Raw genomic sequence first — 24,356 nt, 5'->3', positions numbered from 1 at the left:
GTGGGCACCCTGACTGCACTCTTTTTGGTAGCTGCTAAAATGGTTTTTGTTTAGATAAGTAGAATGTGGGTGTATGTTTTAATCTGCTTTTAGTTTATTGCCGATTTTAAACATTCAAAAGATAAAGTGTTGCTTTTACTGATAACTTTGTTTTCGTCTCCTTGTAAACTGCTTTGAGCTTTGCTTTTTTAGTCAAGTAATGTATCAATTTTATGAAATGAATAAGGTAAATCTCCCATCAGTCTCTGTCAGCATGGCCTTATGGCGCTGGGGCTGATGAGAGCTGTCATCCAAAACCTCTGTTGAGCACCCGGTTGGGGGAGACTGCTTTAAACCATTAATCAAAAGCATGACTTGACAGTGGCTTCAAATTTCTCTTTCAGGGCGACACCTCAGGAGACTACAGGAAAGTCCTGCTCCTCCTTTGTGGTGGGGAAGACTAACAGCCCCAATGGCCTCTTGCCTTTTCCTACACCCAGGCAGCACGTCTTGCCCACGCTGCCTGCAGTCTCAATCTCTTGCAGTAATCCTTTTATGCCAGTTTTGCATCATGCTAACCTAGATTTTGTGTACTATAATAGGTTTGGAAATAATTTCTCCTTGGAATCATTGGCAGATAATATACGTGTGGGGAGCTCTGAATCTTTTTTGTGCCCTGGCTTCTAAAATTGGACCTGCAAACGTGTTTGTGATTTAAACAAAAAAGCAAAACAAAACCTGACAACTCTCAAATTTCCTGCAGGTCCTCTTGACTAGGTTTCATTTGCCTATACTCCTCACTCCTGAAGGGATTGCACAGAAGGGACTGCTGACCACCTAAGTTAGCCTTCCTCACCTGGTGACCTCCAGCTGTTGCCAAACCATAACCCCCTCCATCCTTGGACGTTGACTACAGACTGGTTGGAGTTAGTGGAGTTACTCTCCAGAGGTTTTGGGCTGTATCAGGCTACGGAATGCTAGCTTTAGTATTCTGTAGATCTGGCACATCCAACTCCCAAGGGACTGTGATCTACTCCCACTCTAAAAATACTGGTGGTGATCTACCCATTGTCATTGCCAAGAGTTGTTGAGCTTTTTGGGGGGAGGGGTTGCTCAGAGTTGTTGAGCTTTGTTGAGGGATTGATCAGGAGCACCACAGAGATCTCTTGCTTTGATCCTGTGATCAACCGGGAATGCCCCCGCGATCAACTGGTAGATCACGATCGACCTGTTGGACACGCCTGCTGTAGATTTGTAAATGAAACATAGGCCTGCCTTGCGGTCTGAAGTGAAAGAGAGAAAACTGCCTTATATTGAGTTAGACCATTGGTCCATCTAGCTCAGCACTGTCTACACTGACTGGCAGCAACTCCCAAAGATTCCTGTGAAGAGTCTCTCCTGGAGATTCCAGGATCTGGGACCTTCTGTATGCAAAGCAGGTGCTCTGTGGCCCTTCCCCAAAGTACATCTCCCACACAACTACACCCTCATTTACAGGAAGCTACGTAAGCATTGTTACTTAGCTTCCCATGCCCACCAAAATCAGGAACAAATACTGCACAATGAAGGGGCAGTGCTGGATTTCAACCCTTGCCCTTGTGACTTGTACTCCTGCTGTCTTCATTTCCCCAGAATTCTTTTGCGGCCTCAACAAATGAGGCCCCAAGGCATTCTGGGCAAATGGCAATGGCAGCAGCTGCACTGCCTGCCTGGTGCTTGCCTTATTGGTTTGGGGCTCCCTGTAATGACCCAGCCATACCACCTTTACACAGTACCCTTCGTACCCATGGCAAGGGAGACTTGCTTTTCAATCAATGTATATGGGAACCGCTGCTTGCATGAGTCGTTTTAAAAATTGTTCTTTTCAGTAAATCTGGATATTGCCAAGTCCAACCTCTTGTTTAGTTCCCAAAGTGGGTTGGGCCTCATTCCCATTTATGTGTAGTTGATTTCAGGGATTTTGCCCTTTTTAAGAAAATCAAGTGCTTCTGGAGGAAAATGAGGCCAGTTTCAGCTAGACTGTGCTTCTGCCTTCCTCACAAGTTCTTGCCCTTTAGCCACTGTGCATATTTTTTGGAAAAAAAATGTAAAGCAAAGAATTTCACACATGCTCTGAACAGAAAATCTGTGTCCAGAACAAAACATGTTAACAGCAAATGAATGCAATTTGGGTCCTACTCAGAATGCTAGAGCACTTATTTAAAACGAAACAATCCTCTCCTTCTGTGGTGCCTTTAGAATTGCAAGTTGTAAATTGCTGTGTCTGTACATATTCTGCTGCCAAAAATGTAACACCTTTTTGTGCCTTTCCTGTGAAATGCAAAAAGTCAAGAAACAGTCTGATACGAAGTCTTAGCACCAAGAGCATAAGTGATAAAGGTTGACTCTTCTGAACGTGATACAGATATGAGTGCAGGAAGCTCTGCCTTTGATTGGAGCAGAAGCATGAAGAGAAATTGTCTCCTCCACTCTTCCACTAGAGAGCAATTCTGATCTAGGAAACAATTTATGTACAGCAGCTGGTCCAAATGTCACTCACTGCTCAGAAAGCCCTCTCATCTGTGCTTTGAAAAAAAGAAAAACCTATCAGGTTGTGATTTACTTTTGTTTCATGTTTGTGTGAATTCTATTTTTCTTCTAAAAGAGTGGGAATTGAACCTGAGATTTGAGTCAAGTTTCAGTCTTCTAAAACTAATTCTCCTTTAGAAGACAACCTAGACTTCTGGTTAAATGGGAAACAACTGTAAAGCCATTGCAAAAATGTGGCAGTGCAACAGGAGGTTGAAATGGCATCATGCTACTTGCTTTCCACTCTAATAAACCAAAGATGTGTTTGCTGTAAACTTTGCTTTTTTAAAAAAATGGGGTAGAAGTCTCCTGGTAAGATGGACAAGAGAAGACTGTAGGGACTGAACACGAGGCTCTGGACAAGCACCCTAGGAAAGAAATATTCTGTAGTGTCCCTTCACCCACCAAAGGAATCTTGCTAAGAACCTAAGAAGAGCTGTGCTGGATCAGACCAGTGACCCATCTAGTCCAGCATCCTGTTCTCAAGAGTAGCCAACCAGATAGCCCAACGGGAAGCCTAAAGCAGGACTGGAACATAAGAGCAATCTCCCCACCTGTGATTTTCTGCAACTAGCATTCAGAAGCATTGCTGCCTCTGACTCTGTCGGCCGAGCATAGCCATCAAGGCTAGTAGCCATCAATAGCCCTCTCCTCCATGAATTTGTCTAATCTTTTAAAGCCGTAGGTGTTGTAGTAAATGAGGGTAGCAAATGTGATTAAGTTTCCCAAAAACATCCCCACAGCTGGTGAGGAATTGCCAAGTTTAGAATCAAGGAATGTCTCCTGGAAACCTTACGAGTGCCTGGGCGTAGCAGCATCTTTGCTTGATCCCAAAAGAGAGCACAGGCTCTAGAGTCAGCTGGAGAGTAGCAGCCACATCATACAAGAAAGTGGGGAGCATCAAAACACGGCAAAGAAAGATGCAGGTCTGTAAGGTTCTGGGGAGAAACTTTGGGAATTTTATCATCTGCAACCATATTGTTTGTTAGTTCAGAGCCCTTGATTAAGGTACTCGTTTTAGAGAAGCAGCTACTTGAGTCCCCAAGAGGACATGGTGCTGGAGAACTCCCTGCTCTGCCAAGGTTGAGAGATGAGTTTAAGATCTAAACTTCAGATCCAGATTTTTGAAGGAACAAAGACGTCTCCTCCCTATCCCCCTCCTTGCAAGGGTACAAGCATTTCTCATTCTCCAACATCAAAAGGAGTGTCTTTACATCATGGCAAAGGACAGGGCCCTCTCCACTGTAGTGTGCTGCTTAATAGAATGCCCTCCCCCTCAAGAGTACAAAGTAGTACAGATGCAGAATAGGAAAAGTCACTCCTCATTGCCTGGGTTTCGGTTGGCTGCAGTAACTGGTGTTTCTTCCCCTGGATGGCAATTTAAAAATTCTAAGGCATGAAAACTCCCTAGTCTTAACTGTTTGTGTCATGCCCTAGGATGAAGGTCAAGCTGGAAATACATTTAATAATTAAACCCAAACTACCACTTCTTTGGAGGAATTGGCCCCTGACAGCTTACTTTCTCTCTCTGGGGCATCATATTGACCAAGACTGCTGGGCCACTAAAGACACGCGTAAATAAACAATTCAGAGGCCAAGGCTTGTCTTGGAAATACTATTTTCCTCCAAAAATAAATAGGATACAAATGAACATAGGCCAAGTGCAAAGTTAGACAAAACTGGGTCCCCTGCAGCTGCTAGTCCATTTCCTCTTCCTCCTGGCCAGGCAGGAGGGTGCTCAAACTCCCCCGCGGTGGCTCCGGGACGTGGGGATCGTATGTCCATCTGGGAAAGACCCGCTTGTAGAGGGTCATCAGCACTGTGTCCTGGGACTTCAGCTGCCCATCAAACTGACATTTCATGTGGCCATGGGTACCTGCCAGCAGAGAAGAGATGGGGAGGCAGCAGGTTAAGACACTGTTCAGAGAGAGAGATCTGTTGGCATGCTCATATCATAAGCTAAGCGCCCCCATCCCCTTCAAGAGCTGGGCCCGCATACTTACCCAGAGGCTCCTTGATGTGCCCCCGGCGCCCCCACTTGGTCCGGAGCTCCACTGGCTTGAACCACAATACATCCTCTGTAGGAAATGAGAGAAAACAAAGAGTAAGTGGAACTCAGCTGCTGCCCACTGGTGCCCATTCCAAAATGAAATTCCCCAGGCCTTGCTTTCATTCACAGGGTGCTCTGGAATACAGTGGGGTGAAGGGTGTCCATAGGATAGCACTGAACTAGCAGAACCTCCCTCTGGCTCAATATTCAGGCACTGCATTCCCAGGGGGAAATCAGTGTAGATTATTATATTTATTTACATCCCACCTTTTCCCTGGGACTCGAGGCAGCTGACACAAAACAACACAGGTAAAACACAAAAAGCTAAAAAGCAATTGAGCTTCATTAGAACTGAAACTATATAAAACAAATCTATTAAGATACAGATAATAAAAACAGCACGGCACTATTAGAGCTCTTTCCTTAAAAAGCAGTCCGTTCCATAAGACTTGTTGGAATAAAACAGTCTTCACTTGCCAGCAGAAGGACAAGAAAGAGGGAGCCAGTCTAGCTTTCAGAGACTCGGAGCAGCCACAGATTATTCCAGCAACAAAATCATCAAGTTTGCTGATGACACTACGGTGGTGGGGCTCATTTCAGGAGGGGATGAGTCCGCCTATCGGGACGAGGTGGAGCGGCTTTGTGCTTGGTGTGGAGAGAACAATCTGGCTCTTAAAGACCAAGGAATTGGTGGTGGATTACAGGAAAAAAAAGGCGGACATTCAGCCCTTGTATATCAACGGGGAACGGGTGGAGAGGGTGGCGGAATTCAGGTTTTTGGGAGTGACTATCGATCAGGGCATGACTTGGAGCGCAAATACCACTGCTCTGGTGAAGAAGGCCCAGCAGAGAATTTATTTCCTCAGACTTTTAAAGAAGAACAATCTGAGTGAGAGACTGCTGGTGTCCTTCTACCGAGGCTCCATAGAGAGCATTCTCACATACTGTATTTGTGCCTGGTTCTCCAGCTGTACAGCTAGGAAGAGGAAGGTGCTCCAGAAGGTCATAACCACAGCCCAAAGGATTATTGGTCATCCCCTCCCATCTTTGGAAGAACTGTACGGTTCCCGCTGTCTTAGGAAAGCAAACAATATCCTGCAGGATGCATCTCACCCGGGACACAGTCTGTTTGTACTACTGCCTTCTGGCAGGAGATACAGAAACATCAAGTCAAGGACAAATAGACTGAAAAATAGTTTCTATCCAAGAGCTGTGGCCTTCTTAAATGCAGTAACTCGATAGTGTGACCTGGGAGTTTGATGGGTGTGGGTGTGGCTGGAATGTGGTTTGTTTGGTTGTTGTTGTTGTTTTGCTTTTGTTGTTTTTAAGGGATGGCATCCAATTTCGTTGCACTTGTGCAATGTTGCACTTGTGTAATGACAATAAAGAATCTATCTATCACAGAGAAAAGGGCCTTCCCTGAAGATCTGAGTCTGGGTTATTCCATGGCAGCTAGCTTGCCATCCCATAGACAAACCCACCAGACTGGCAGCATGTGGACAGGCAAGGCCTGTGCTGCCTTGCAGACCCAAGTCTAGGGCATTTCCCCAACTCCTCCCTAACAAATAGCAGCTCTGCCATTCTTCCCTCTGGGTCCCACCATACCTCTGTTGAAGAACATGTAGCGCACAACAGCCATCTTGCTGAGGATCTTGAATGGGTGGCCGCTGAGCACCACCCGCTTGATCACCAGCCAGTCAGGGTCGACACTGAGCAGGGAGCCTGTGGCCAGGAGGCTGTGAGCTCCTGCAGAGAAATGCAATTATCAAGCGTGCTGCTGGATGGGCAACAGCGCTCAGTTCTAGGAGCCAGCTCACCAAAGCCTGTGCAATAAATGCAGGCTTCACCCAGCCAACAAAACTGTAGTAGCCTTGCACCACTTTTCAAGTGGGAAAAGATATCAATAGTAACCAGCTGGCATCTATGGCGAGGGGCTGGAAATGCTCTTGGCTCAAAGCCAAAGTCAATGCTTTTTTGCTACCCATGCTAAAAAATGGAAAGGAAAAGGAACACCCACCCACACATCACAGTGACCATTAAACAGCACCAACACAAATATTTTAAAACTGCTGCAGTGCCACCAATAAATAAGACGGTGGTTCAAACAGACAGCTGTTCCCAACAAGCCAAGTAGATTCCAAGTTGCTGTAAAAACAGCAGTTCCTAAGCTTTTTCAGGGCCACTGCCCATTTATTCCATAAACTCACCCCCAGTGTCCCCAACGCTACAAAAATCATTATTGCATGAACCAGTAAGGAAGACAGTAACACAATAAAATTCAAAACACATTTATTCAAAAACCCAATTCAAACTATTTGGTTCAATGAATTCAACAAAACCACGGGAACTGATTCAGTGATACCAGCTTTTCAAAGTCTTGGACACCTCTGCTGCCCCCGCTCTGCCTCTTAGTGGCCCCCAGGTAATCCCATCCCCACCCCCAGGGGGCGATACTGTCCACTTTGGACACCACTGCTGTAGACAACCTTCTCCAGCCTGTCACCTACTGGCTGCTTCAGACTACGCCTCCCATCATCCCCAGTCAGCACAACTGTAGTCCAAAGAATTGGGAGGGCGGCAGGCTGGAGCAGGCTGCTGCTCATGGCCAGGAACAGAGGCAGCAGCAAGAGAAGGCCCAGGGGCTGACAACCCACCTGCCCCAAAGGCCCTCTCCCTAATGCCAAACTCACCATTGCTCTTCTGTCTGAACAGCAGCACAGAAGCAGGTGGGAAAGTGATGGGGCCGTAGATGGTGGCGACCGTGGCGGTGTCTGCCCGCAGAAACTGCTCCAGCTTGTGCTTGTCAGCTGAGGGAAGGAAAGCACACCGTCAGCCCCTGCCCTGGAGCCGCAGGAAGGTCTCTTTCACCAATCCTCAGCCCCTTTGTGGAATTACAAGGTTACAGAGCTCTGTCCAGGAAAGCTCCCAGGGACAGAATGGAAAGCTGTGGCTGCAGCCTCTGCCACTGAAGGGCCAGCCTCACCTTGCTCCCCTTTTGCTGGGAGCATCAGGAAGGAGCTGCCTGGCACTCAGACCAGTCAAGCAAGTGCGTCTGTCTGGCTCAGGGCAAGTAGCTGTGTGATGTCCCAGGCAGCACTGAAGCCCAGGACGATGCAGCCAGAAAGGTACCAGGGGCCTTCTGCATCCCAGATGGGGATGTTTTTTCCAGCCTGAATGTCCTCCTGATCTACCTTCCAGTGGTAGGTGGAGCAACAGATGTGAGCCTTACCTTTGGCTTATCATTGCCTAGCAGCCTATATAGTATTCCAAACATGCAAACATCAGACACACACAAACACACTTCTTTGTCCAGGCAAACAATGTAGTGCAATTGCATCTCACACCCACCCCTTACTTGCAAAAAATGAATTACATGCACTCTGCTCTGGTGGCACCCTTCCAGGCAACAGCTGCAGTGGAGGAAGGAGAGAGACTAAGACAGAACAGAAGAGGGAGGCAGGCAGAGGAAGAAGAAATATTTTTCTCTGCTTGGCGGATAAATGGAGGTGCAAGCAGAAGATAAAGGCTGGAATGGATCTGCAGCAGCCGCCTGCCTCTTTGCTCCCTTCTGCAGCCAAGGGAGCAGGATTTAGTCACCTGACAAATAAAGACACAGGGAGGCCCCCCACATGGGGTTCCCCCATTGCCAGCCAGCAGCTTTTGGCTATGTGCAATTTTGCGTACATGTGCTGCTCCTGGAACAGAAGCCTCATGTGAGATGCGTTTGCACTATACATTCCAGACCACCCAAAGTATTCAACGACGGCACAACACAGGGCTGGGGCATCTGAAGACCCACTACCCTGTTCTACGTGTTCAGCATAGGACTTTCACCAAGACTTCTCTGGACACACACATTCACAGAACCAACTGCAGGGGCCCAACAGGAAGCTTGGGGCACAAGAAGGAAAAACGCTCATTCACCTGAACTGTGCTGGGAGTAGAGCGGGGAGGCTCGGAAGCGGCGGAAGCCGCAATGGACAATCACCTCCTCCTTAGACCGGACAGGTTCGCTGTCACCCGGCTGGCGTCTCACCAGGAGGTTGAGCACAGACATCTGCAGAGAGTGCGGAGAAGAAAGGGGAGGAAAAGAGGGAGCCTTAGGAATAGCCCAAACTCACTCCCAAGACAGACAAGAGAAGCCTCTGATCACCAAATGCCTGGCAGGTGTCATAAGAACAGAACAAGATCCTGGCTGCAGAATCAGGCCAAAGGGGGTCCATCTAGTCCAGCATTCTGTTTTCACAGTGGCCACATGGCCCTGGGAAACCTGCAAGCAAGACTTGAGCACAAGAGCACTTTCCCCGCCGTTTTCAGAAACTGGTATTCAGAAGCACTGCTGCCTCCAACTGGCGAGTCAGAGCAGAGCCATTGTGGCTGGTAGCCATCGATAACCCTCTGCTTCATTAATTTCTCTAATCTTCTTTTAAAGCCATCCAGGTTAGTGATGAATCACTGTGGGAAGGAGTTCCACAGTTTAACTATGCACTTCATGAAGAAGGAATTTATTTCATCTGTCCTAAATCTTACATTCTGCTTCATTTACATTTACCGTATTTTTCGCACCATAGGGCGCACCGGACCATAGGGCGCACCCAGTTTTTAGGGGGGAAAATCAAGAGAAAAAAATATTTCCCCCCCCCCAGCCCCAAAGAGCAGCGTACAGGCTGCGCACAACCTCTCCCTGCCGGAGGGGTTGCGCGCGGCTATGGCACAAGCCAAGGCAGCGAGCAGGATGGATCCCGCTCACTGTTTTGGCTTCCTTTTTAGCCCCACACAACCTCTCCTTGCCGGGAGATGCTGCGCAGGGCTAAAGAATCCATAGTCCCGTGCAGCCTCTCCTTGCCAGAGGGGTTGCGCACAGCTATGGAGCAAGCCAAGGCAGCGAGCGGGATAGATCCCGCTCGCTGTTTTGGCTTCCCCTTTAGCCTCGTGCAGCCTCTCCTTGCCGGGAGACGCTGCACAGGGCTTTCCTGGCTTTACTGGGAGGTGGGGGGATTCCCTCACCTCTCCCAAAAGCCCGCAGAAGCCGCGCAACTCCTTTAAAGAGATTGCGGCTTCTCCTGGCTTTTCTGGGAGGTGGGAGAAGGGACTGATGTGGCCAGTCATTCCCTTCTCACTCCTGTGGAAAAGCCCGCAAGAGCGCACGGAGCTTGTGTGCGGCTCTTGGGGGCTTTTCCCACCTGCCTCCCCCCTGCATTCGCTCCATAGGACACACACACATTTTCCCTTGCTTTTTAGGAGGGAAAAAGTGCATCCTATGGTGCGAAAAATACGGTACATTCTGTTTCATTTGGATGTTCACAAGTTCTTGTGTTGAGGGGGGGGAAACTTTTCTTTATCTACTTTCTCCATGCGATGCTAAATTTAACAAGCTTCTATCATGTCTCTTCTTACTTGCTTTTTCCTTAAACTAAAAAACTCCAGATGCTGCAACCTCTCCCCTTCATCATTTTGGTTGCCCTTCTAATGTTAGACAGGTTCAGACATTGTGATGAAAAGCTGTCAGCTTAAGTGAAGGGGGCACAGCACAGCTGGGTGTGGCCAGAACCCCCAATTGCTCCCCTCCCCATTCACCTTTTGTTCGTAAGGAAGCAGCGTGAAGAGCAACAGAGGCACCTGCTGATGGAAACTCTCCATGACCGAGACGGGGACACTGCAGATGTGCAGCGTGACATAACAGCCGACCTGCGGAAAGGGAAGACAGAGGGTGAAAGAGCGAACCTGGCAGCGCCTGGAGCAAAGTAGGAAATGGTGGGTTCAGAAAGCAGGAAGGAGCAGAAACTCTGCCCATCAGCAAACAAGGATTGTAAGCAATTTGGAAACACCAAGCTGGCCATACAATTCAGATGCAAGTTGTCCTTCAAAGCATTTGAAGATCACCAGATTGGCAGAGGCTGCCCCAGACAACCAAATGCCAAGAGCTGGTTTAAATGTGCACAGACTCATTGCGTGTGAAACCCCAAGCAATGGATCAGGATGGGCAAGGCCTCACCGCCCCCGCTTTCTCTAAAGCAGGGGTGGGCAGCCTAAGGCCCTCCAACCGTGACTGGCCAACAACTCCCATTCACCCTGCATACTAACTGTGGCTGACAGGAGCTACAGCCCAGCAGCATCGGGGAGCCATGGGCTCACCACCCTGGGCCTCGTTTGCAAGCTCTGATGCAGTTTCACCTGGTGCAGTTTCACCCAAACTGAGAAATCTGAATAATAAGCTGAGGTCGCACATCAAGGGCTGCCAAATGAGGAAGTGTGCATGCACACGAAAGCTCATACCAATAACAAACTTTGTTGGTCTCTAAGGTGCTACCTTTACCTTTACCTTTTAAGGTGCTACTGGACGGATTTTTTTTATTTTGTTTCGACTACGGCAGACCAGCACAGCTACCTACCTGTGCCAAATGAAGCTCCAAGTTCCAAAGCCTGCTCTGATTATCCTAAAACTGAACAAAGCCTTAATGGGATGCCGGCTACAAACCTCATTTCACTGAACTATTCAGTTTCCTCAGAAGGAAACAGAAAAATCATAAACCTTAACACCCTACTGCCTTATACAGAATCAAACCATTGGTTCAACTAGCCCAATACTCAGCAATCTGAAATTAGCAGGGGAACAAACAAGATGCCTTCACCCCAGTGTGGCTCCCCTTTATTACAAGACAACAACATAACCCACACACACCCCGGACAGCATACAAATTGCTATGGCAACCGTATTTTTTGCTCTATAAGACGCAGCTTTTCCCTCCTAAAAAGTAAGGGGAAATGTGTGTGTGTCTTATGGAGCGAATGCAGGCTGCGCGGCTAAGCCAGAACAGCAAGAGAGGTCACTGCACAACGCTGCCTGTTGCTGTTCTAGCTTCTGGCTTAGCCCCTCAGCCCCTTCCCCCACCTCCTGGAAAAGCCCCCAAGAGCTGTGCTCCCTTTAAAGAGCCGCGTGGAGTGTGCGTGCAGATCTTGGGGGCTTTTCCCCGAGGAGGGAGAAGGGCAGCCCGTCTGTGATGGGAAAAGCCTGCACGTGCCACACACACGCTCCATGCGGCTCGTGAAAGGGAGCGCTGAGCAGAGCCTGGGATGCATACAGATTTGGGATGCAAAGAATTTTTTTTTCTTGCATTCCCCCTCTAAAAACTAGGTGCGTCTTACGGAGTGAAAAATACAGTAATTTGAGCCAGCAACCCCACCCCCACACAAGCAAAACTCACTGCAAGAAGCTGAATGCAGCCAACCACGCTCTGAGCTCCCCAATTTCTCTCACCGCCAACAAAAACTAACAACTGAATAGATGAAGAACCTATTCACGTGACGCTGACACAAGACCCAACGCATGCACTATGCAAAAGATGGAAAAATCATTACCCCCTTCCTTCTCCCACCTCTCTCTCTCTCTCCCCTTACCTTTCTCCCCCACTCACAATGTCTATGATAGAAATATCTCACACCAAATGTAACAGACCTGCAGATAGGAGTTTATGAATTAAAAAAAGAAACAGACCTTTTATGTACCTTTGTTATCCATGAAATCATTTCAATAAAAGCAATAGTAAAAAAAAAACAAAAAACCTAGCCCATTATTGTGGACTAGCCTTCTTCAACTTGATGCCCCCCAGAGGTTTTGCACCACGGCTGCTATCAGACCCCGTCAGCTTCTGCATGAGGCTAGGGCTAAAGGGAATTGCAGTCCGAAACACCTGGCAGGCATCAGATGGGCTGTCCCGGAGGGAAGCCAGGAGCAAGGAAGGGGGGCTGAGGCTCTGCCCCCACTCAGAGGAAACTTTATTCAGGCCCATCTCTGGCTTCCAAGATTTCAGAAGACCAGGTGACTTGCACTTTCCAGCTTCTCTTTGCAACCACAAGAGGTAGAAACTTGCTCTCATGTTTGAAGGAAAACCCACAAGGTGCTTAAGCCTCTCAGTTCTGTGCTGAGTTGTTGCAGGTTCTACACAACCAAGGAATCGCAGGCCACAGGCAACCCCAGCTGACATGGCTTTTGCCCTCCACCGTGGCATGGACTAGCTCAAGCTACATGGAGTTCTTGCCCCTGCAGGCGCTTTTGGCTCGCTCCTGTTTTGCCCTGAGCTTGCTTCAGGGGAGGCTGGGTGCAAATGAGTCTCCCACTCTTCTGCCCTCCAGCTCTGCAATTTTTTAACAGGACCAATGGGACCAAGGAGTCTTCAGGGTGCATGGCAGAACCAGACCGACTGATCTGGAGCCTGGAGGAAAGGCCTACCTCAGCTCCACTGCTCTCCTCCTTCTCCAGCTGCCGGAAGACGTGTTTCCTCGTCCGGGAGAAATCCTGGAACTGGAAGATCCGGGCATAGTCCCTGGGCAGATTCTCTTTGGGGTCCCATGGAGAGGTCCGGAAACTTTTCAGTCCTCTGTACTTTTGGAACCTGGAGACAACCAGAGGGAGTCAGCACTCCAAGAGACCCGGCCTCCTGCCGTTGCTTATCCCACACTCAGCGGAGGAGCTGCCTGTGAACCAGCTTCAGGAGGAGCTGCAAGGCTCCTCTGTTTCCAAAGCCCAGCCTAACATGAACCTGGGCATCAAGACCCGGCCTCGCTTTGGCAACTGGCCGCGATAAATGTAGCAAATCAGGGAAGACCTTGCCATCCCATTGCAGGCACTCCTACCTTTTCACCCTGCATGTATGAGGCTCTTACCGGATCCGGGCCGCCACATCTCGTGGTGTGTCCACCTCATCTGGAAACATCTCCTCCTGCCGCTCCTGCCTGTACTTCTCCAGAATTGCCTCATTGTCCTCCATCTTCTCATCGTCCAAGAGGGTCATGTCTGGACCCTCCTCTTCCTCTGTGGCCTCTTCATCCTCCTCCTCCTCCTCTTCACTGCCACTCCCATCCTAGCATACGAAAAGGCAACCCACGTGGGGTTGTGAGAGACAAGAGAGAAAGTGAGCAGCTGCAGTGGATCTTCAAGAGCCATGGGTGTCTGAAGAAAGAAACCTTTTAAAGGAAAAAGGCACCATGTCTAATTGGTATACTACTACTTGAAGAATGACATGAAATGAAAAATAAAATAAAATACTAGGCTGGCAGTCAAGACAGACACTCATGGCTTGCCATCTCTCTTTGCTATGCTCTTACAACCATGTTCTTCTTTATGGATCACAGAAGATCCACAGCTGAGGGGAAGAGGATCTGCCTTGCAAGCAACAGGTCCCAGATTCAATTCCTGATGGCATCTCTGGGTAGGGCTAGGAGAGCCTCTGCCAGTCAGTGCAGACAATATCAAGCTAGACAGACCAATGGTCTGACTCTGCATATGGCGGCTTCCTATCCCCCTCCCCAGATTCTGACCTCTCAGTGCTATGCACCCACAATGCCGCTCTTCATTCCACCATCAACAGGGGTCCACTAATCTATCTCACCACCAAAACATGTTCCTGGCTCTCAAGAGAGGATGCCAAGCAGAAGATGACTCCTTCTGTGGGTCACGCTAGCTCCAAGGTTCAAGCCTCTCTCCAGCAGTTTCTTACTTTCTTCCCAACACAAATCAAGTAAGAGATACCCTTTGCCTCTCTACCCTACCCTTTGAACACATGCCAAAAGACTTTGACAGTATTGGCAGCAAGCATAGAGTCCGGCTAGTAAGCCAAGCCAACATTTTAGGGTTCCTGCACATCAAGTCCCCCGCTTCTTGCACCCAGCTGTTCCTGAACAGTCCAGAATACCTACAATGAATCCATTCTCCCCAGCTCTCCTCCTTCCCCACTTGCCCATCAGATGTCCAGCTACACCTTCCTGCTGTGCACTAACCCCAATCCCATTACCTGGGAGATGGGTTCTTCCACCATATACTCTTCCTTGTCTTCCTCCTCATCGTCCTCCTCACTGCCACTCTCCAATTCGTCATTGTTGTCCAGGATCCAGGCAGCCTGGTAGGCAGATGTGCCTTTGGGCACCCTCTTGGTCATCTTCTTCCTCTGTGCCAGGGACTCTGGAAGTGCAAGCGCAGTTAGCCAGCGTCAGAGAGAGATCGAGAGATCACCGCTCCTCATCTGGCCAAACTGAAGCAGTTACAGCAAAGGTTGCTTTACAGCACCAGGAAAGTGAAGCTGAACTATTTAAAAGCACACACTGCTGGTGCTTTTACACACTACCGTTAAAAAGCGATAAAACGATTTGCAATACCAAAAACTATAAACCTACCCATTTAAAAAGCTGGCTCAAGCTGCAATCTGTTTTTTGTATATTGTTATTTAGACTTTCTGAACGTCTCAAATAATTCTTGATGATTTTTCTTAGTGATAATTCTATTGGGTTTACCCCCCAAAAAAATCACTTTGCGGGTTTTTCTTTTTACAGTGTATAAAGTTCATGAAATATATAACTTAACAGGGAAGCAGCGTTTGAAGCCCAACCCAGACCATAATGAGCCTGAAAGAGAAGGAGAGCCTCAGCCCGGCCCACGTGCAAAGTGGCATCCTTCAAGACTGCTGGTCTAAAGGAGGAGGCAGGCAGGATGGACAAGGCTCAGACTGACCATCAGCCTCCTTCAGCTCCTCCTCGGTGGGCCAGGTCTGCTCTCCATCCATGGGATCAGGGGTCACTTCTGACTGCAGAGACTCTTGCATGCTGGCTTCAGCCTTGCTGAGCACCTTCACGTCTTCCTCCATCTCCTCTTCTCTCCTGACAAGGTCATCCTAGAAACCAGGAGAGAGAAGTTCAAGCATGGCCACCTGGGGGCAAAGGAGCTGCTTTCTCCCCCACCCCCACAAGCACTTGCTGCCTCCTCCTACCTTCCAGTTTCTGTCCGCACCCTACCAGACAGGCAACAGAACCTACCTGGTCCCCCATGCTCCTTGGGTGTATTTTTGCAGTTCTGGGGTTCAGAGCAAAGGGCTCTGGGGAGGCATCCACCTGACTCATCTGGAAGTCCCCGTGTCCCACGATATGCACCAAGCTATTCACGTTCAGGCTCCGCCCCCTGACGTAGCCAGACACCTTCAGGGTCCCCACCAAGGCACTGTCTGTGCTGGGCACGAAAGTGGCGGCAGTGGCCAGCAGGTGAGCCCTCCGGTCTCGGAAGGCCAGGTGTCGCTGCTTCTGGCTGGCCAGGTGCTGCAGCAGCAGGGCGGACTCCTGCTCTGTGTCGAGGGGGAAGAGCCTGTCTTCAGGGAACCTCTTCTCGATGGCTTTGTTCAGCTTCTTGCGACAGTCAATCTGCTTCTTTAGCGGCTGGTCAGAAAGACCTTGAACAGCAAGGCCTGCAGGTGACAAACGGGAGAGAAATGGGCCACAGTGATCCATGCGACGGTCATCTCCAGGCTTGACTACTGTAATTCGCTCTATGCGGGGCTGCCCTTGAAGCTGTCCCAGAAACTCCAGCGGGTGCAGAATGCTGCAGCGAGGCTCCTCACGGGGTCTCTGCCATGGGAGCATATTCACCCAGTGCTTTTCAAGCTGCACTGGCTCCCGGTGGAGTACAGGGTCAGATTTAAGGTGCTGCTTTTGACCTTTAAAGCCCTTCACGGTCTAGGACCCTCGTACCTACGGGACCGCCTCTCCCGGTATGCCCCACAGAGAGCCACAAGGTCCATAAATAGCAACACCCAGTGGTCCTGGGCCCTAAGGAAGTTAGATTAGCTTCAACCAGAGCCATGGCCTTTTCAACTCTGGCTCCGGCCTGGTGGAACGCTCTGCCTCATGAGACCAGGGCCCTGCAGGATCTGATTTCTTTCCGCAGGGCCTGTAAGACAGAGTTGTTCCACCTGGCCTTTGGCTTGGAGCCAATTTGATTCCCTCCCTCTCTTTCTTTTTTCTTTTCCTTCTCCTCCTGCAATGAGGCTACATTTTAATATTTTAATGTTTCAATATTTAATGTATTTTAATTTTGTTTTTAAGTTGTAATCATTCAACTTGTTTTTATTATTGCTTGTAAGCCGCTCTGAGCCCGGCCTTGGCTGGGGAGGGGAGGGTATAAATAAAAATTATTATGATTATGATTATTATTATTATTATTATCAACGGCTGGGTAGGCTTTAATGTCTGCTTACAGGCAGCTGCGGAGCTCAGGGGACCCCCCAAGCAGGGCAGAGCAAAACCTCTAGATGCCAGCAAGGTATCCCTGAGATAGCTCAGTTGGTGGAGCATGAGACTCTTCATCTCAGGGCTATGGGTTCAAGCCCCACATTCAGCAAAAAGATGCCTGCATTGCAGGGGGTTGGACCTGATGACCCTTGGGGTCCTTTCCAACTCTACAATTCTACAAACGTAAGCAGCCTTGCAGCATTGACTGGAAGCCCACTGCCCATCCCTTCCATAAGTTGGTATAAGTTCAACAACACAGGGTGAGGCATAGCGGATCAGATCCAAAATTTGTCTCATCTGCCATCCCATTTCCAATTCAGGCCAGCCAAATGTCTCTTGATAAACAGACACGACAGCCTGCCCTGTCTGTGTACAATATCTGTGGCTTGGGGAGAGACTGCTAATGAACACGGTTGCTCAATTTAGCTCTCACAGGCAGCAGCTGCGAAAGATCTGTCCCTCTTTGTGAACTGGTCTAATCCCTTTTAATATGAGGCCTGATGGGCCGCTCTCTCTGGCCTCTGCCACCAGCCACAGGATCAAGGGCCCCCTCCCCTGCCTCCCAGGAAGAACACTATGGCAAGGAGGAGATCAGCCCAGCCCCATCCATCAGCCAAAGGAACATGAGCTGCAAGCTTACACTCGCCTTCCCGGCCAGAAATAACACTTGGCTCCAGCTGCCACTTGCCCCAAGGCAGCAGAAGGGAGAGGAAAGAACCTTCTGGCCCCACCCTTTGGCCAAAGAGAAAAGAGCCACAATCCACTGCTCAGACAAGAACATCAGCATTGCCTGAACTGAATGTAGATGCTTGTAACTCAGCACTTCAATCTGACCTTGAAGGACTCTTTCCTCTCCCTTTTCCTGCCACTCCCCACGTTTACATGTTGCATTTTTAGTTTATATGCCTGTTGGCAAAGTCTGCCTGCCTCTCTCTAACTTGAGCCGCTTCGTCTGTAAATCAGGATAAAAAGAACAGTAAATTCCCCTGTGTCTTAACTGGAGGTTACCCGGCTCCCTCACACAGTCTATAATTCAGATGGTCTTCCCAGTTATGCAGCTTGCCCCCCCCCCCCACTTCAAACCCTGGCATCCAAACACTGTTCGGTTCTGCTAGGAGGGATTTGGTAAAGGAAGAGCCCCCTCCTGCTAGCACAGCAGCTTTTGACACTGTTCTCACCATAGCTGGGGAGGCCCTGTGCAAAGATGCAGGAAAGGCAGTAGTCTCCAGCGGCATCCCAGCCCTCGTGAGGATCCAGCACAAAAAGGAGGGTGTCTGCAACCTTGGCCAGGTCCAGCACAGCATGGAGGTTCCCTGGGTGACGAGAAAGGCACAGGTGAAGGTGGAGGATGGCGTGTTGCAACGACAGTGTCTCAGTACGCTAAGGTGCCCCTACCTGTGTCAGCCACCACAAAGCGCCACCGGAGTCTGGATTGGTGGCACAGCAGGCCAAAGCCTGGTGGGCCCATCTTGGTTTGGCACACAGTAGAAGCTGCACTGCTCTGAAACAGGCTCAAGGCTCTTGGGATAGCGACGCCAGCATGCAGCGGGACTACCACCACCAAGTGGGGTGGCCCATCCTTGCGACCCAAGTTCCGCTTTTCTTCCAACACCTGTGACCAAGAAAAAGCAAATAGAGGTCCTTTCATGGAGGAGAGGACTATTGATGGGCCACTAAGCACAACGACTATACTCTGCAGTCAGAGGCAGCAATGCTGCTGAATGCCAGCTGCTGGAAACTGCAGGAGGGGAGAGGACACTTTCGTTTGAATCCTGCGTGCAGGTTTCCCACAGGCATCTGGAATAGATGGCCCCCTTTGGCCTGATCCAGCAGATGCCCTCCTTAAATAAAATAAAAGGATGTCACATAGAGGAGGGAGAAAGTTTGTTTTCTGCTGCTCCAGAGAAGCGGACACGGAGCAATGGATCCAAACTACAAGAAAGAAGATTCCACCTAAACATTAGGAAGACCTTCCTGACAGTAAGAGCTGTTCGACAGTGGAATTTGCTGCCAAGGAGTGTGGTGGAGTCTCCTTCTTTGGAGGTCTTTAAGCAGAGGCTTGACAACCATATGTCAGGAGTGCTCTGATGGTGTTTCCTGCTTGGCAGGGGGTTGGACTCGATGGCCCTTGTGGTCTCTTCCAACTCTATGATTCTATGATTATGTTTTTCTCCATCCCCTGTAGAAGCAGGAAGAGGCTTGCCCTCCACCCCACCAGCTTCTCACTGACTCACCATCTCCCTGCACTGCCGGCGGAGCTGCCAGGCCCGGTGCTTGCGGTCCAATTTGGCCAAATTGTGGTGCCGCTGCTGGCTGAGTGTCTTAGCAGGGACCCGGCCTAAGGAAAGGGCGGAGAGAGAAGAGAAAAAGCTCTCAATGCGTACGGTGCTACGCTATACATAACAGAATTCAGAGGAAGACATGGAGTTAGGGAAACTGTTTAAATACTGCTCTTGAGCATATGCACCCACACTACTGAGCCAAGCTTACTATGATGACTCATTGCCCACCAATAATTTTATCTGTTTATTTATTTATTTAATTCGTATATTGCTTGATTTAATAAAAGCTCAAAGCAGTTAACAATATGAATAAAGCTCATATTCTGTAAAAACAAAACATTCCAAAAATTAAAAACAGCAATAAACTAAAAACACACCAGCGTTCTAGATAATAATAATAATAATAATAATAATAATAATAGTAATAATAATAATAATAATAATAAATTTTATTTATATCCCACCCTCCCCAGCCGAAGCCGGGCTCAGGGCGGCTAACAACAATCAAACAATCAGATATTCACACATTCTAAAAATATTTCATTATAAAAATCAATTAAAATCGAATTAATGGCAACGAATTAAGCAAGATTCTGTGCAGGTTGCCAGAGGAGGGAGTCAGGCTGCGCCCTGACCAAAGGCCTGGTGGAACAACTCTGTCTTGCAGGCCCTGCGGAAGGATGTCAGGTCCCGCAGGGCCCTAGTCTCTTGTGACAGAGCGTTCCACCAGATTGGAGCCGCAGCCGAGAAGGCCCTGGCTCTAGTTGAGGCCAGCCTAACCTCTCTGAGGCCTGGGACCTTGAGGATGTTATTATTTGCAGACCGTAGGTTTCTCTGTGGGGCATACCAGGAGAGGCGGTCCCGTAGGTACGAGGGTCCTAGGCCGTATAGGGCTTTAAAGGTTAAAACCAGCACCTTAAACCTGATCCTGTACTCCACCGGGAGCCAGTGCAGCTGGTATAGCACCGGATGAATGTGATCTCGCAGCGAAGACCCCATAAGGAGTCTCGCCGCGGCATTCTGCACCTGCTGGAGTTTCTGGGTCAGTCTCAAGGGCAGCCCCACGTAGAGCGAGTTACAATAATCCAGTCTGGAGGTGACCGTCGCATGGATCACAGTGGCTAGGTCAGGGCGAGAGAGATAAGGGGCCAACTGCTTAGCTTGGCGGAGATGAAAAAATGCCGCCTTTGTTATAGCTGTAATCTGCGCCTCCATAGATAGGGAGGTATCGAAGATTACACCCAAACTCTTAACGGACGGTGCTGGCACTAATTGCACCCCCGCAAGAGATGGGAGTTGCCCCCTCAATCCCATATCGTCCCGCCCCAGCCAGAGGACCTCTGTCTTCGAAGGATTTAGCTTCAACCGGCTCCCACGTAACCATCCAGCCACAGCTTCCAGACATCTCGCCAGTGTGTCTGGGGCCGAGTCAGGATGGCCATCCATCAACAGATAGAGTTGGGTGTCATCAGCATACTGATGGCAACCCAGCCCAAAACTCCGGACAAGCTGGGCGAGGGGGCGCATAAAGATGTTAAAAAGCATCGGGGAGAGAATCGCACCCTGAGGGACTCCACACACCAAGGAGTGGCGCGATGACAATTCCCCCCCGAGCGCCACCCTCTGTCCCCGACCAGAGAGAAACGAGCGCAGCCATTGAAGGACTGTGCCCTGGATCCCCACGTCGGCAAGGCGGTGGTCCAGGAGTTCGTGATCGACCATGTCGAAGGCTGCTGACAGATCTAGAAGAATCAGCAGCCCCGACCCGCCTCGATCCAGCTGCCTGCGGAGATCATCTGTTAGGGCGACCAGAGCTGTCTCGGTCCCATGACCAGCGCGGAAGCCGGACTGGAATGGATCCAGAGCAGATGTTTCATCCAGAAACCTACAAAGCTGTTCAGCAACCGCTCTCTCAATCACCTTACCCAGGAATGGAAGATTCGAGACCGGGCGGTAATTGGATAGATCTAAGGGATCTAATGATGTTTTCTTTAAGAGCGGGCGCACCACTGCCTCCTTCAGTTCCCCTGGGAATGTCCCGGTGCCAAGGGACAGATTGATGATATCCCCCAGGGGGGCCCACACCTCGTCTGGACACGCTCTAATCAGCCAGGACGGGCACGGGTCAAGAGGACAGGTGGTGGGCTTTCCAGCTCGGAGGAGTCTGTCCACATCGGCTGGAGATATCCAGTCAAAATGGTCCAATACTGGACCCGAGGACAGTCGAGGGGCCTCCAGTTCCTTTATTGTATCCAAATTGGCAGGGAGGTCATGGCGGAGCAACAGGACCTTCTCCACAAAAAAGCTCGCAAATGCCTCACAGCTGTGTGTCAGATTGTTATTTAAATTTGGCTGTCCTTCAAGGGACGTTAAAGACCGAATTATACTAAATAATTGCGCCGGGTGAGAGCTAGCAGATGCAATGGAGGCCGAGAAGTAAGACTTCTTAGCGGCCTTCACAGCCATCTCATAGGTTTTCATAAAAACCCTATAAGATACCTGGGTATTTAAGCAAAAATGTTTTTAGCAGGTGCTGAAAAGAGTGAAGTGAAGGCGCCTGCCTTCAATAGGCAGGGAGTTCCAAAGTGCAGGCGCTTCCTGCACTTTTCCTTACAGCTGCCAAAAGGAGCGCTATGTGGCACCTGTAATCCTGCCAGTTCCGCTGATTGAAGCGGTTTCAAGAGGGCGTGCGTGGGGTAAAAGGGGGTCTCGCAGCTAAACTGGTCCCAGGTTCTCTGGCACAGCCATTCAGGCTCTGCCTGTCTCGGAAGAGCTGCCCGCCCCCGCCCCCGCCCCAGTGAAGCAGGCACAGGCAAACTCGGCCCTCCAGATGTTTTGGGACTACAACTCCCATCATCCCTAGCTAACAGGACCAGTGGTGAGGGATGATGGGAATTGTAGTCTCAAATCATCTGGAGGGCCGAGTCTGCCTATGCTTGAGGTGAAGGATGCCATCGACTCTCACGCAGGACAGGACTGCATATACATGTACAGACGGGCCTCCTCACCGCCCTGCTTCTTCGCGTTGCTCCCGCTGCGCCTCCCGCTCTTGTGCGGCTTGTTCTGCTGTTTCAGGGACCCGGCCCGGTGGGCCCCGCCGCCTCCGCTCTTCCTCGCCATGGCCACGCGCTCCCCTCGCCTGGGTGCCAGGCAGGAAGTGACGTATCTACGCTTCCGATAATGCAAACCAAGACCCGCCTCCGGGCCGAGAATGGCCGCTCTCCGCTTCTGACCTCTTCCGGGGCTGTGGGCCGCTCTAGCCTTCCTCTCGAAGGTTCCCTCCGCCTTGCCAGGCGTACGGCGGAGAAAGGCTCCGCGCAGGCGCGTGGTGTTGTTGTGGGGGCCAGCCGGGACTGTGGCGTGTGCCGTTGCGGCGCATGCGCTGTGCGTCGGCCGGCCGCCGTGGCTATAATGGCGGCGGCCGTTGCTGCCGCTGGTCGCTGAGTCGCCGGCGGCCTTGACCTTGGCGTGGGCCCCATGAGGAGGAGGCAGGCGAGCGGCCATGGGCTTGCTGAGCAGCAGGGCGTGGTGGGGGCGGCCGGCGGCGGCTGCCGCTGCCCCCCACGGCGAAGGTCCGGCGGGGGCTGTGGCGGCGGCGGCGGGCCTGAGGGGCGTCGGAGGCCGAGGCGGGGCTGCCGTCGCCGCCAAGAGGAAGCGGGGCGACCTGGGCGCGTACCCGAGCGACACGGACAGCGACGACGAGAGCGAGCGGGAGGAGCGGCTGCTCAACACCCCGAGGAGGTACTTCGCCTCAGGGCAGCGGCGCGTTCGCCTGCGGGACTCGCTGCCTCAGGATGCCGCCCTGGAGGACCCGGTTGAGGCCTCCAGCGCCCGAGGCAGCCAGCCTCCGAGGGCCAGGTGCTGCGGGGCCGCTGCGGGGAACTGCGCTGGGCTGCAGGGGGGAGGGGGGAGGGGGGTCATCGGCCTCCTGCAGCCCCCTCCGAGGCAGCCGCTTCATACCGAGTCAGGCCGATGCGATTCCTGCGTTGCAGGAGGTTGGACTAGATGATCCTCGGGACCTTGCCAACTCCTACCATTCTATGATGGGCCCACCTTGCTCGGTGCTTTCTACAGGGCCAGTGGTTCCCAAACATTAAACCACAGAGCCTAAGACTTGCTAATCAGAAAGTCGGCGGTGTGAGCTTCCATTGCTTGGTCCCTGCTCCTGCCAACCTAGCAGTTCGAAAGCACGTCAAAGTGCAAGTAGACAAATAGGTACCACTCCAGTGGGAAGGTAAACAGCATTTCCGTGCGCTGCTCTGGTTTGCCAGAAGCGGCTTAGTCATGCTGGCCACATGACCTGGAAGCTGTACGCCAGCTCCCTCGGCCAATAAAGCGAGATGAGCGCCGCAATCCCAGAGTCGGCCACGACTGGACCTAATGGTCAGGGGTCCCTTTACCTTACCACCATAAACTCGTCCCCGTGCCCCCCATTATTCAGAATATTGCACGCCTCACTGAGGAAGATAACGCCACAAAATTTAAAATAGTAACAACTGGTTGCATATTAATTCAAAACCCAGTTAAAACTGTTTAATTTAATTATTTTGGCCTTTCTCAAAGTTGGGTCCCCAGGTGTTGAAATACAACTCCCTTCACACCTCACTACCAGGACCAGTGATCGGGGTGATGGGATTTGTAGTCCAACAACATCTGGGGAGCCAAGTTTCAGAGAGGATGAATTAATTCAACCAAATGTGACCCAGTGGCATCAGCTTGTCAAAATCTGTTAGTCATTTGCTCTACCAGCAGCCACCTGCCATGCCGCTTAGTGCCTGCCACTAGCAATTTCTCTGCCCCCTCTGGGAACCACTGGCCTACAGTGACTGAGAGGATCTTTCCAAGGTTTCAGACAGGAAGTCTCTCCCAAACTGTACCTGAAGATCCCAGCAGGGATTGGACCCAGGCCCTTCTTCAGGCAAAGCACATGCTTTACTTTTGAGCTACTGGCCGTCCCATTTTGCAGATTCAAGCACTACTATAGCAGGAACAGAAGTTCCAACAGAACATGCACATGCCTGGCAACATCTTAAAAGTAGGTAAATGACATACATTCTTGGCGCCTTAGGTGAGCCTGTGTTTTAAAGCTAAGCTAGATGTGATCCTCAGCAGCAGGATGAAGCTGATAATGCAAAAAAATTATGTCTCTTATGAGAGCTTCCAGGCAGGTAAAGGCTCAGTAAATGGCATTGGCTGAGCCAGGATATGCTCTGTAGTATCCACTTTTTAAAGGCTTTTTTAGAAGGCTCATGATTGCCTTTAGAATTACTCCTGATTGCTTCAGCTCATAAAGAAGCATAATGTTGGGATAACTGTGGGCTTCCTTAAACAAAATGTAACTTGAAACAAACCTTGTATCCATTGACTTTGGTAAAAACCATGGAAAATGGATCAAATTGGTTCAATGGGATGCTTGCAAAGAAGGT

The 24,356-nt window shown here is 50.3% G+C and overlaps 3 protein-coding genes across 8 annotated transcripts in view; 2 read left to right on the top strand and 1 right to left on the bottom strand.

Annotated features, from left to right (window-relative positions):
- Nucleotides 1-2,822, top strand: part of ANXA4 (annexin A4) — a 29,606-nt gene extending 26,784 nt beyond the window's left edge. For all 5 annotated transcript variants that reach the window (XM_083753390.1, XM_083753389.1, XM_083753391.1 and 2 more), the window contains exon 13: nucleotides 384-2,822. In XM_083753390.1, the coding sequence (XP_083609516.1) occupies nucleotides 384-443 (60 nt within the window). In that variant the 3' untranslated portion in view covers nucleotides 444-2,822. The remainder of the gene's footprint in view (nucleotides 1-383) is intronic.
- Nucleotides 2,823-4,133: 1,311 nt separating this feature from the next.
- On the bottom strand, nucleotides 4,134-22,434 carry TSR1 (TSR1 ribosome maturation factor; the record flags this gene model as incomplete). Its single annotated transcript, XM_083753210.1, has 15 exons — nucleotides 4,134-4,423; nucleotides 4,551-4,625; nucleotides 6,203-6,343; nucleotides 7,288-7,404; nucleotides 8,522-8,654; nucleotides 10,175-10,285; nucleotides 12,828-12,990; nucleotides 13,262-13,458; nucleotides 14,389-14,555; nucleotides 15,102-15,261; nucleotides 15,404-15,825; nucleotides 17,827-17,961; nucleotides 18,044-18,260; nucleotides 18,883-18,986; nucleotides 21,939-22,434. The coding sequence occupies 15 exons, from the start codon at nucleotides 22,432-22,434 to the stop codon at nucleotides 4,245-4,247; spliced, it is 2,817 nt and encodes a 938-aa protein (XP_083609336.1). The 3' UTR covers nucleotides 4,134-4,244.
- The window catches only part of GMCL1 (germ cell-less 1, spermatogenesis associated), a gene marked incomplete at its 5' end in the record, with an annotated part of 16,815 nt that continues 14,891 nt past the window's right edge, over nucleotides 22,433-24,356 (top strand). For both annotated transcript variants that reach the window (XM_083753298.1, XM_083753297.1), the window contains one exon: nucleotides 22,433-22,671. In XM_083753298.1, coding sequence (XP_083609424.1) covers nucleotides 22,433-22,671 — 239 coding nt within the window. The remainder of the gene's footprint in view (nucleotides 22,672-24,356) is intronic.

The sequence above is a fragment of the Podarcis gaigeae genome (genome assembly GCF_964106915.1).
Source record: "Podarcis gaigeae genome assembly, chromosome: 8".
In the NCBI taxonomy this organism is placed as follows: Eukaryota; Metazoa; Chordata; class Lepidosauria; order Squamata; family Lacertidae; genus Podarcis; species Podarcis gaigeae.
This window is presented reverse-complemented; position numbering and strand designations above follow the sequence as displayed.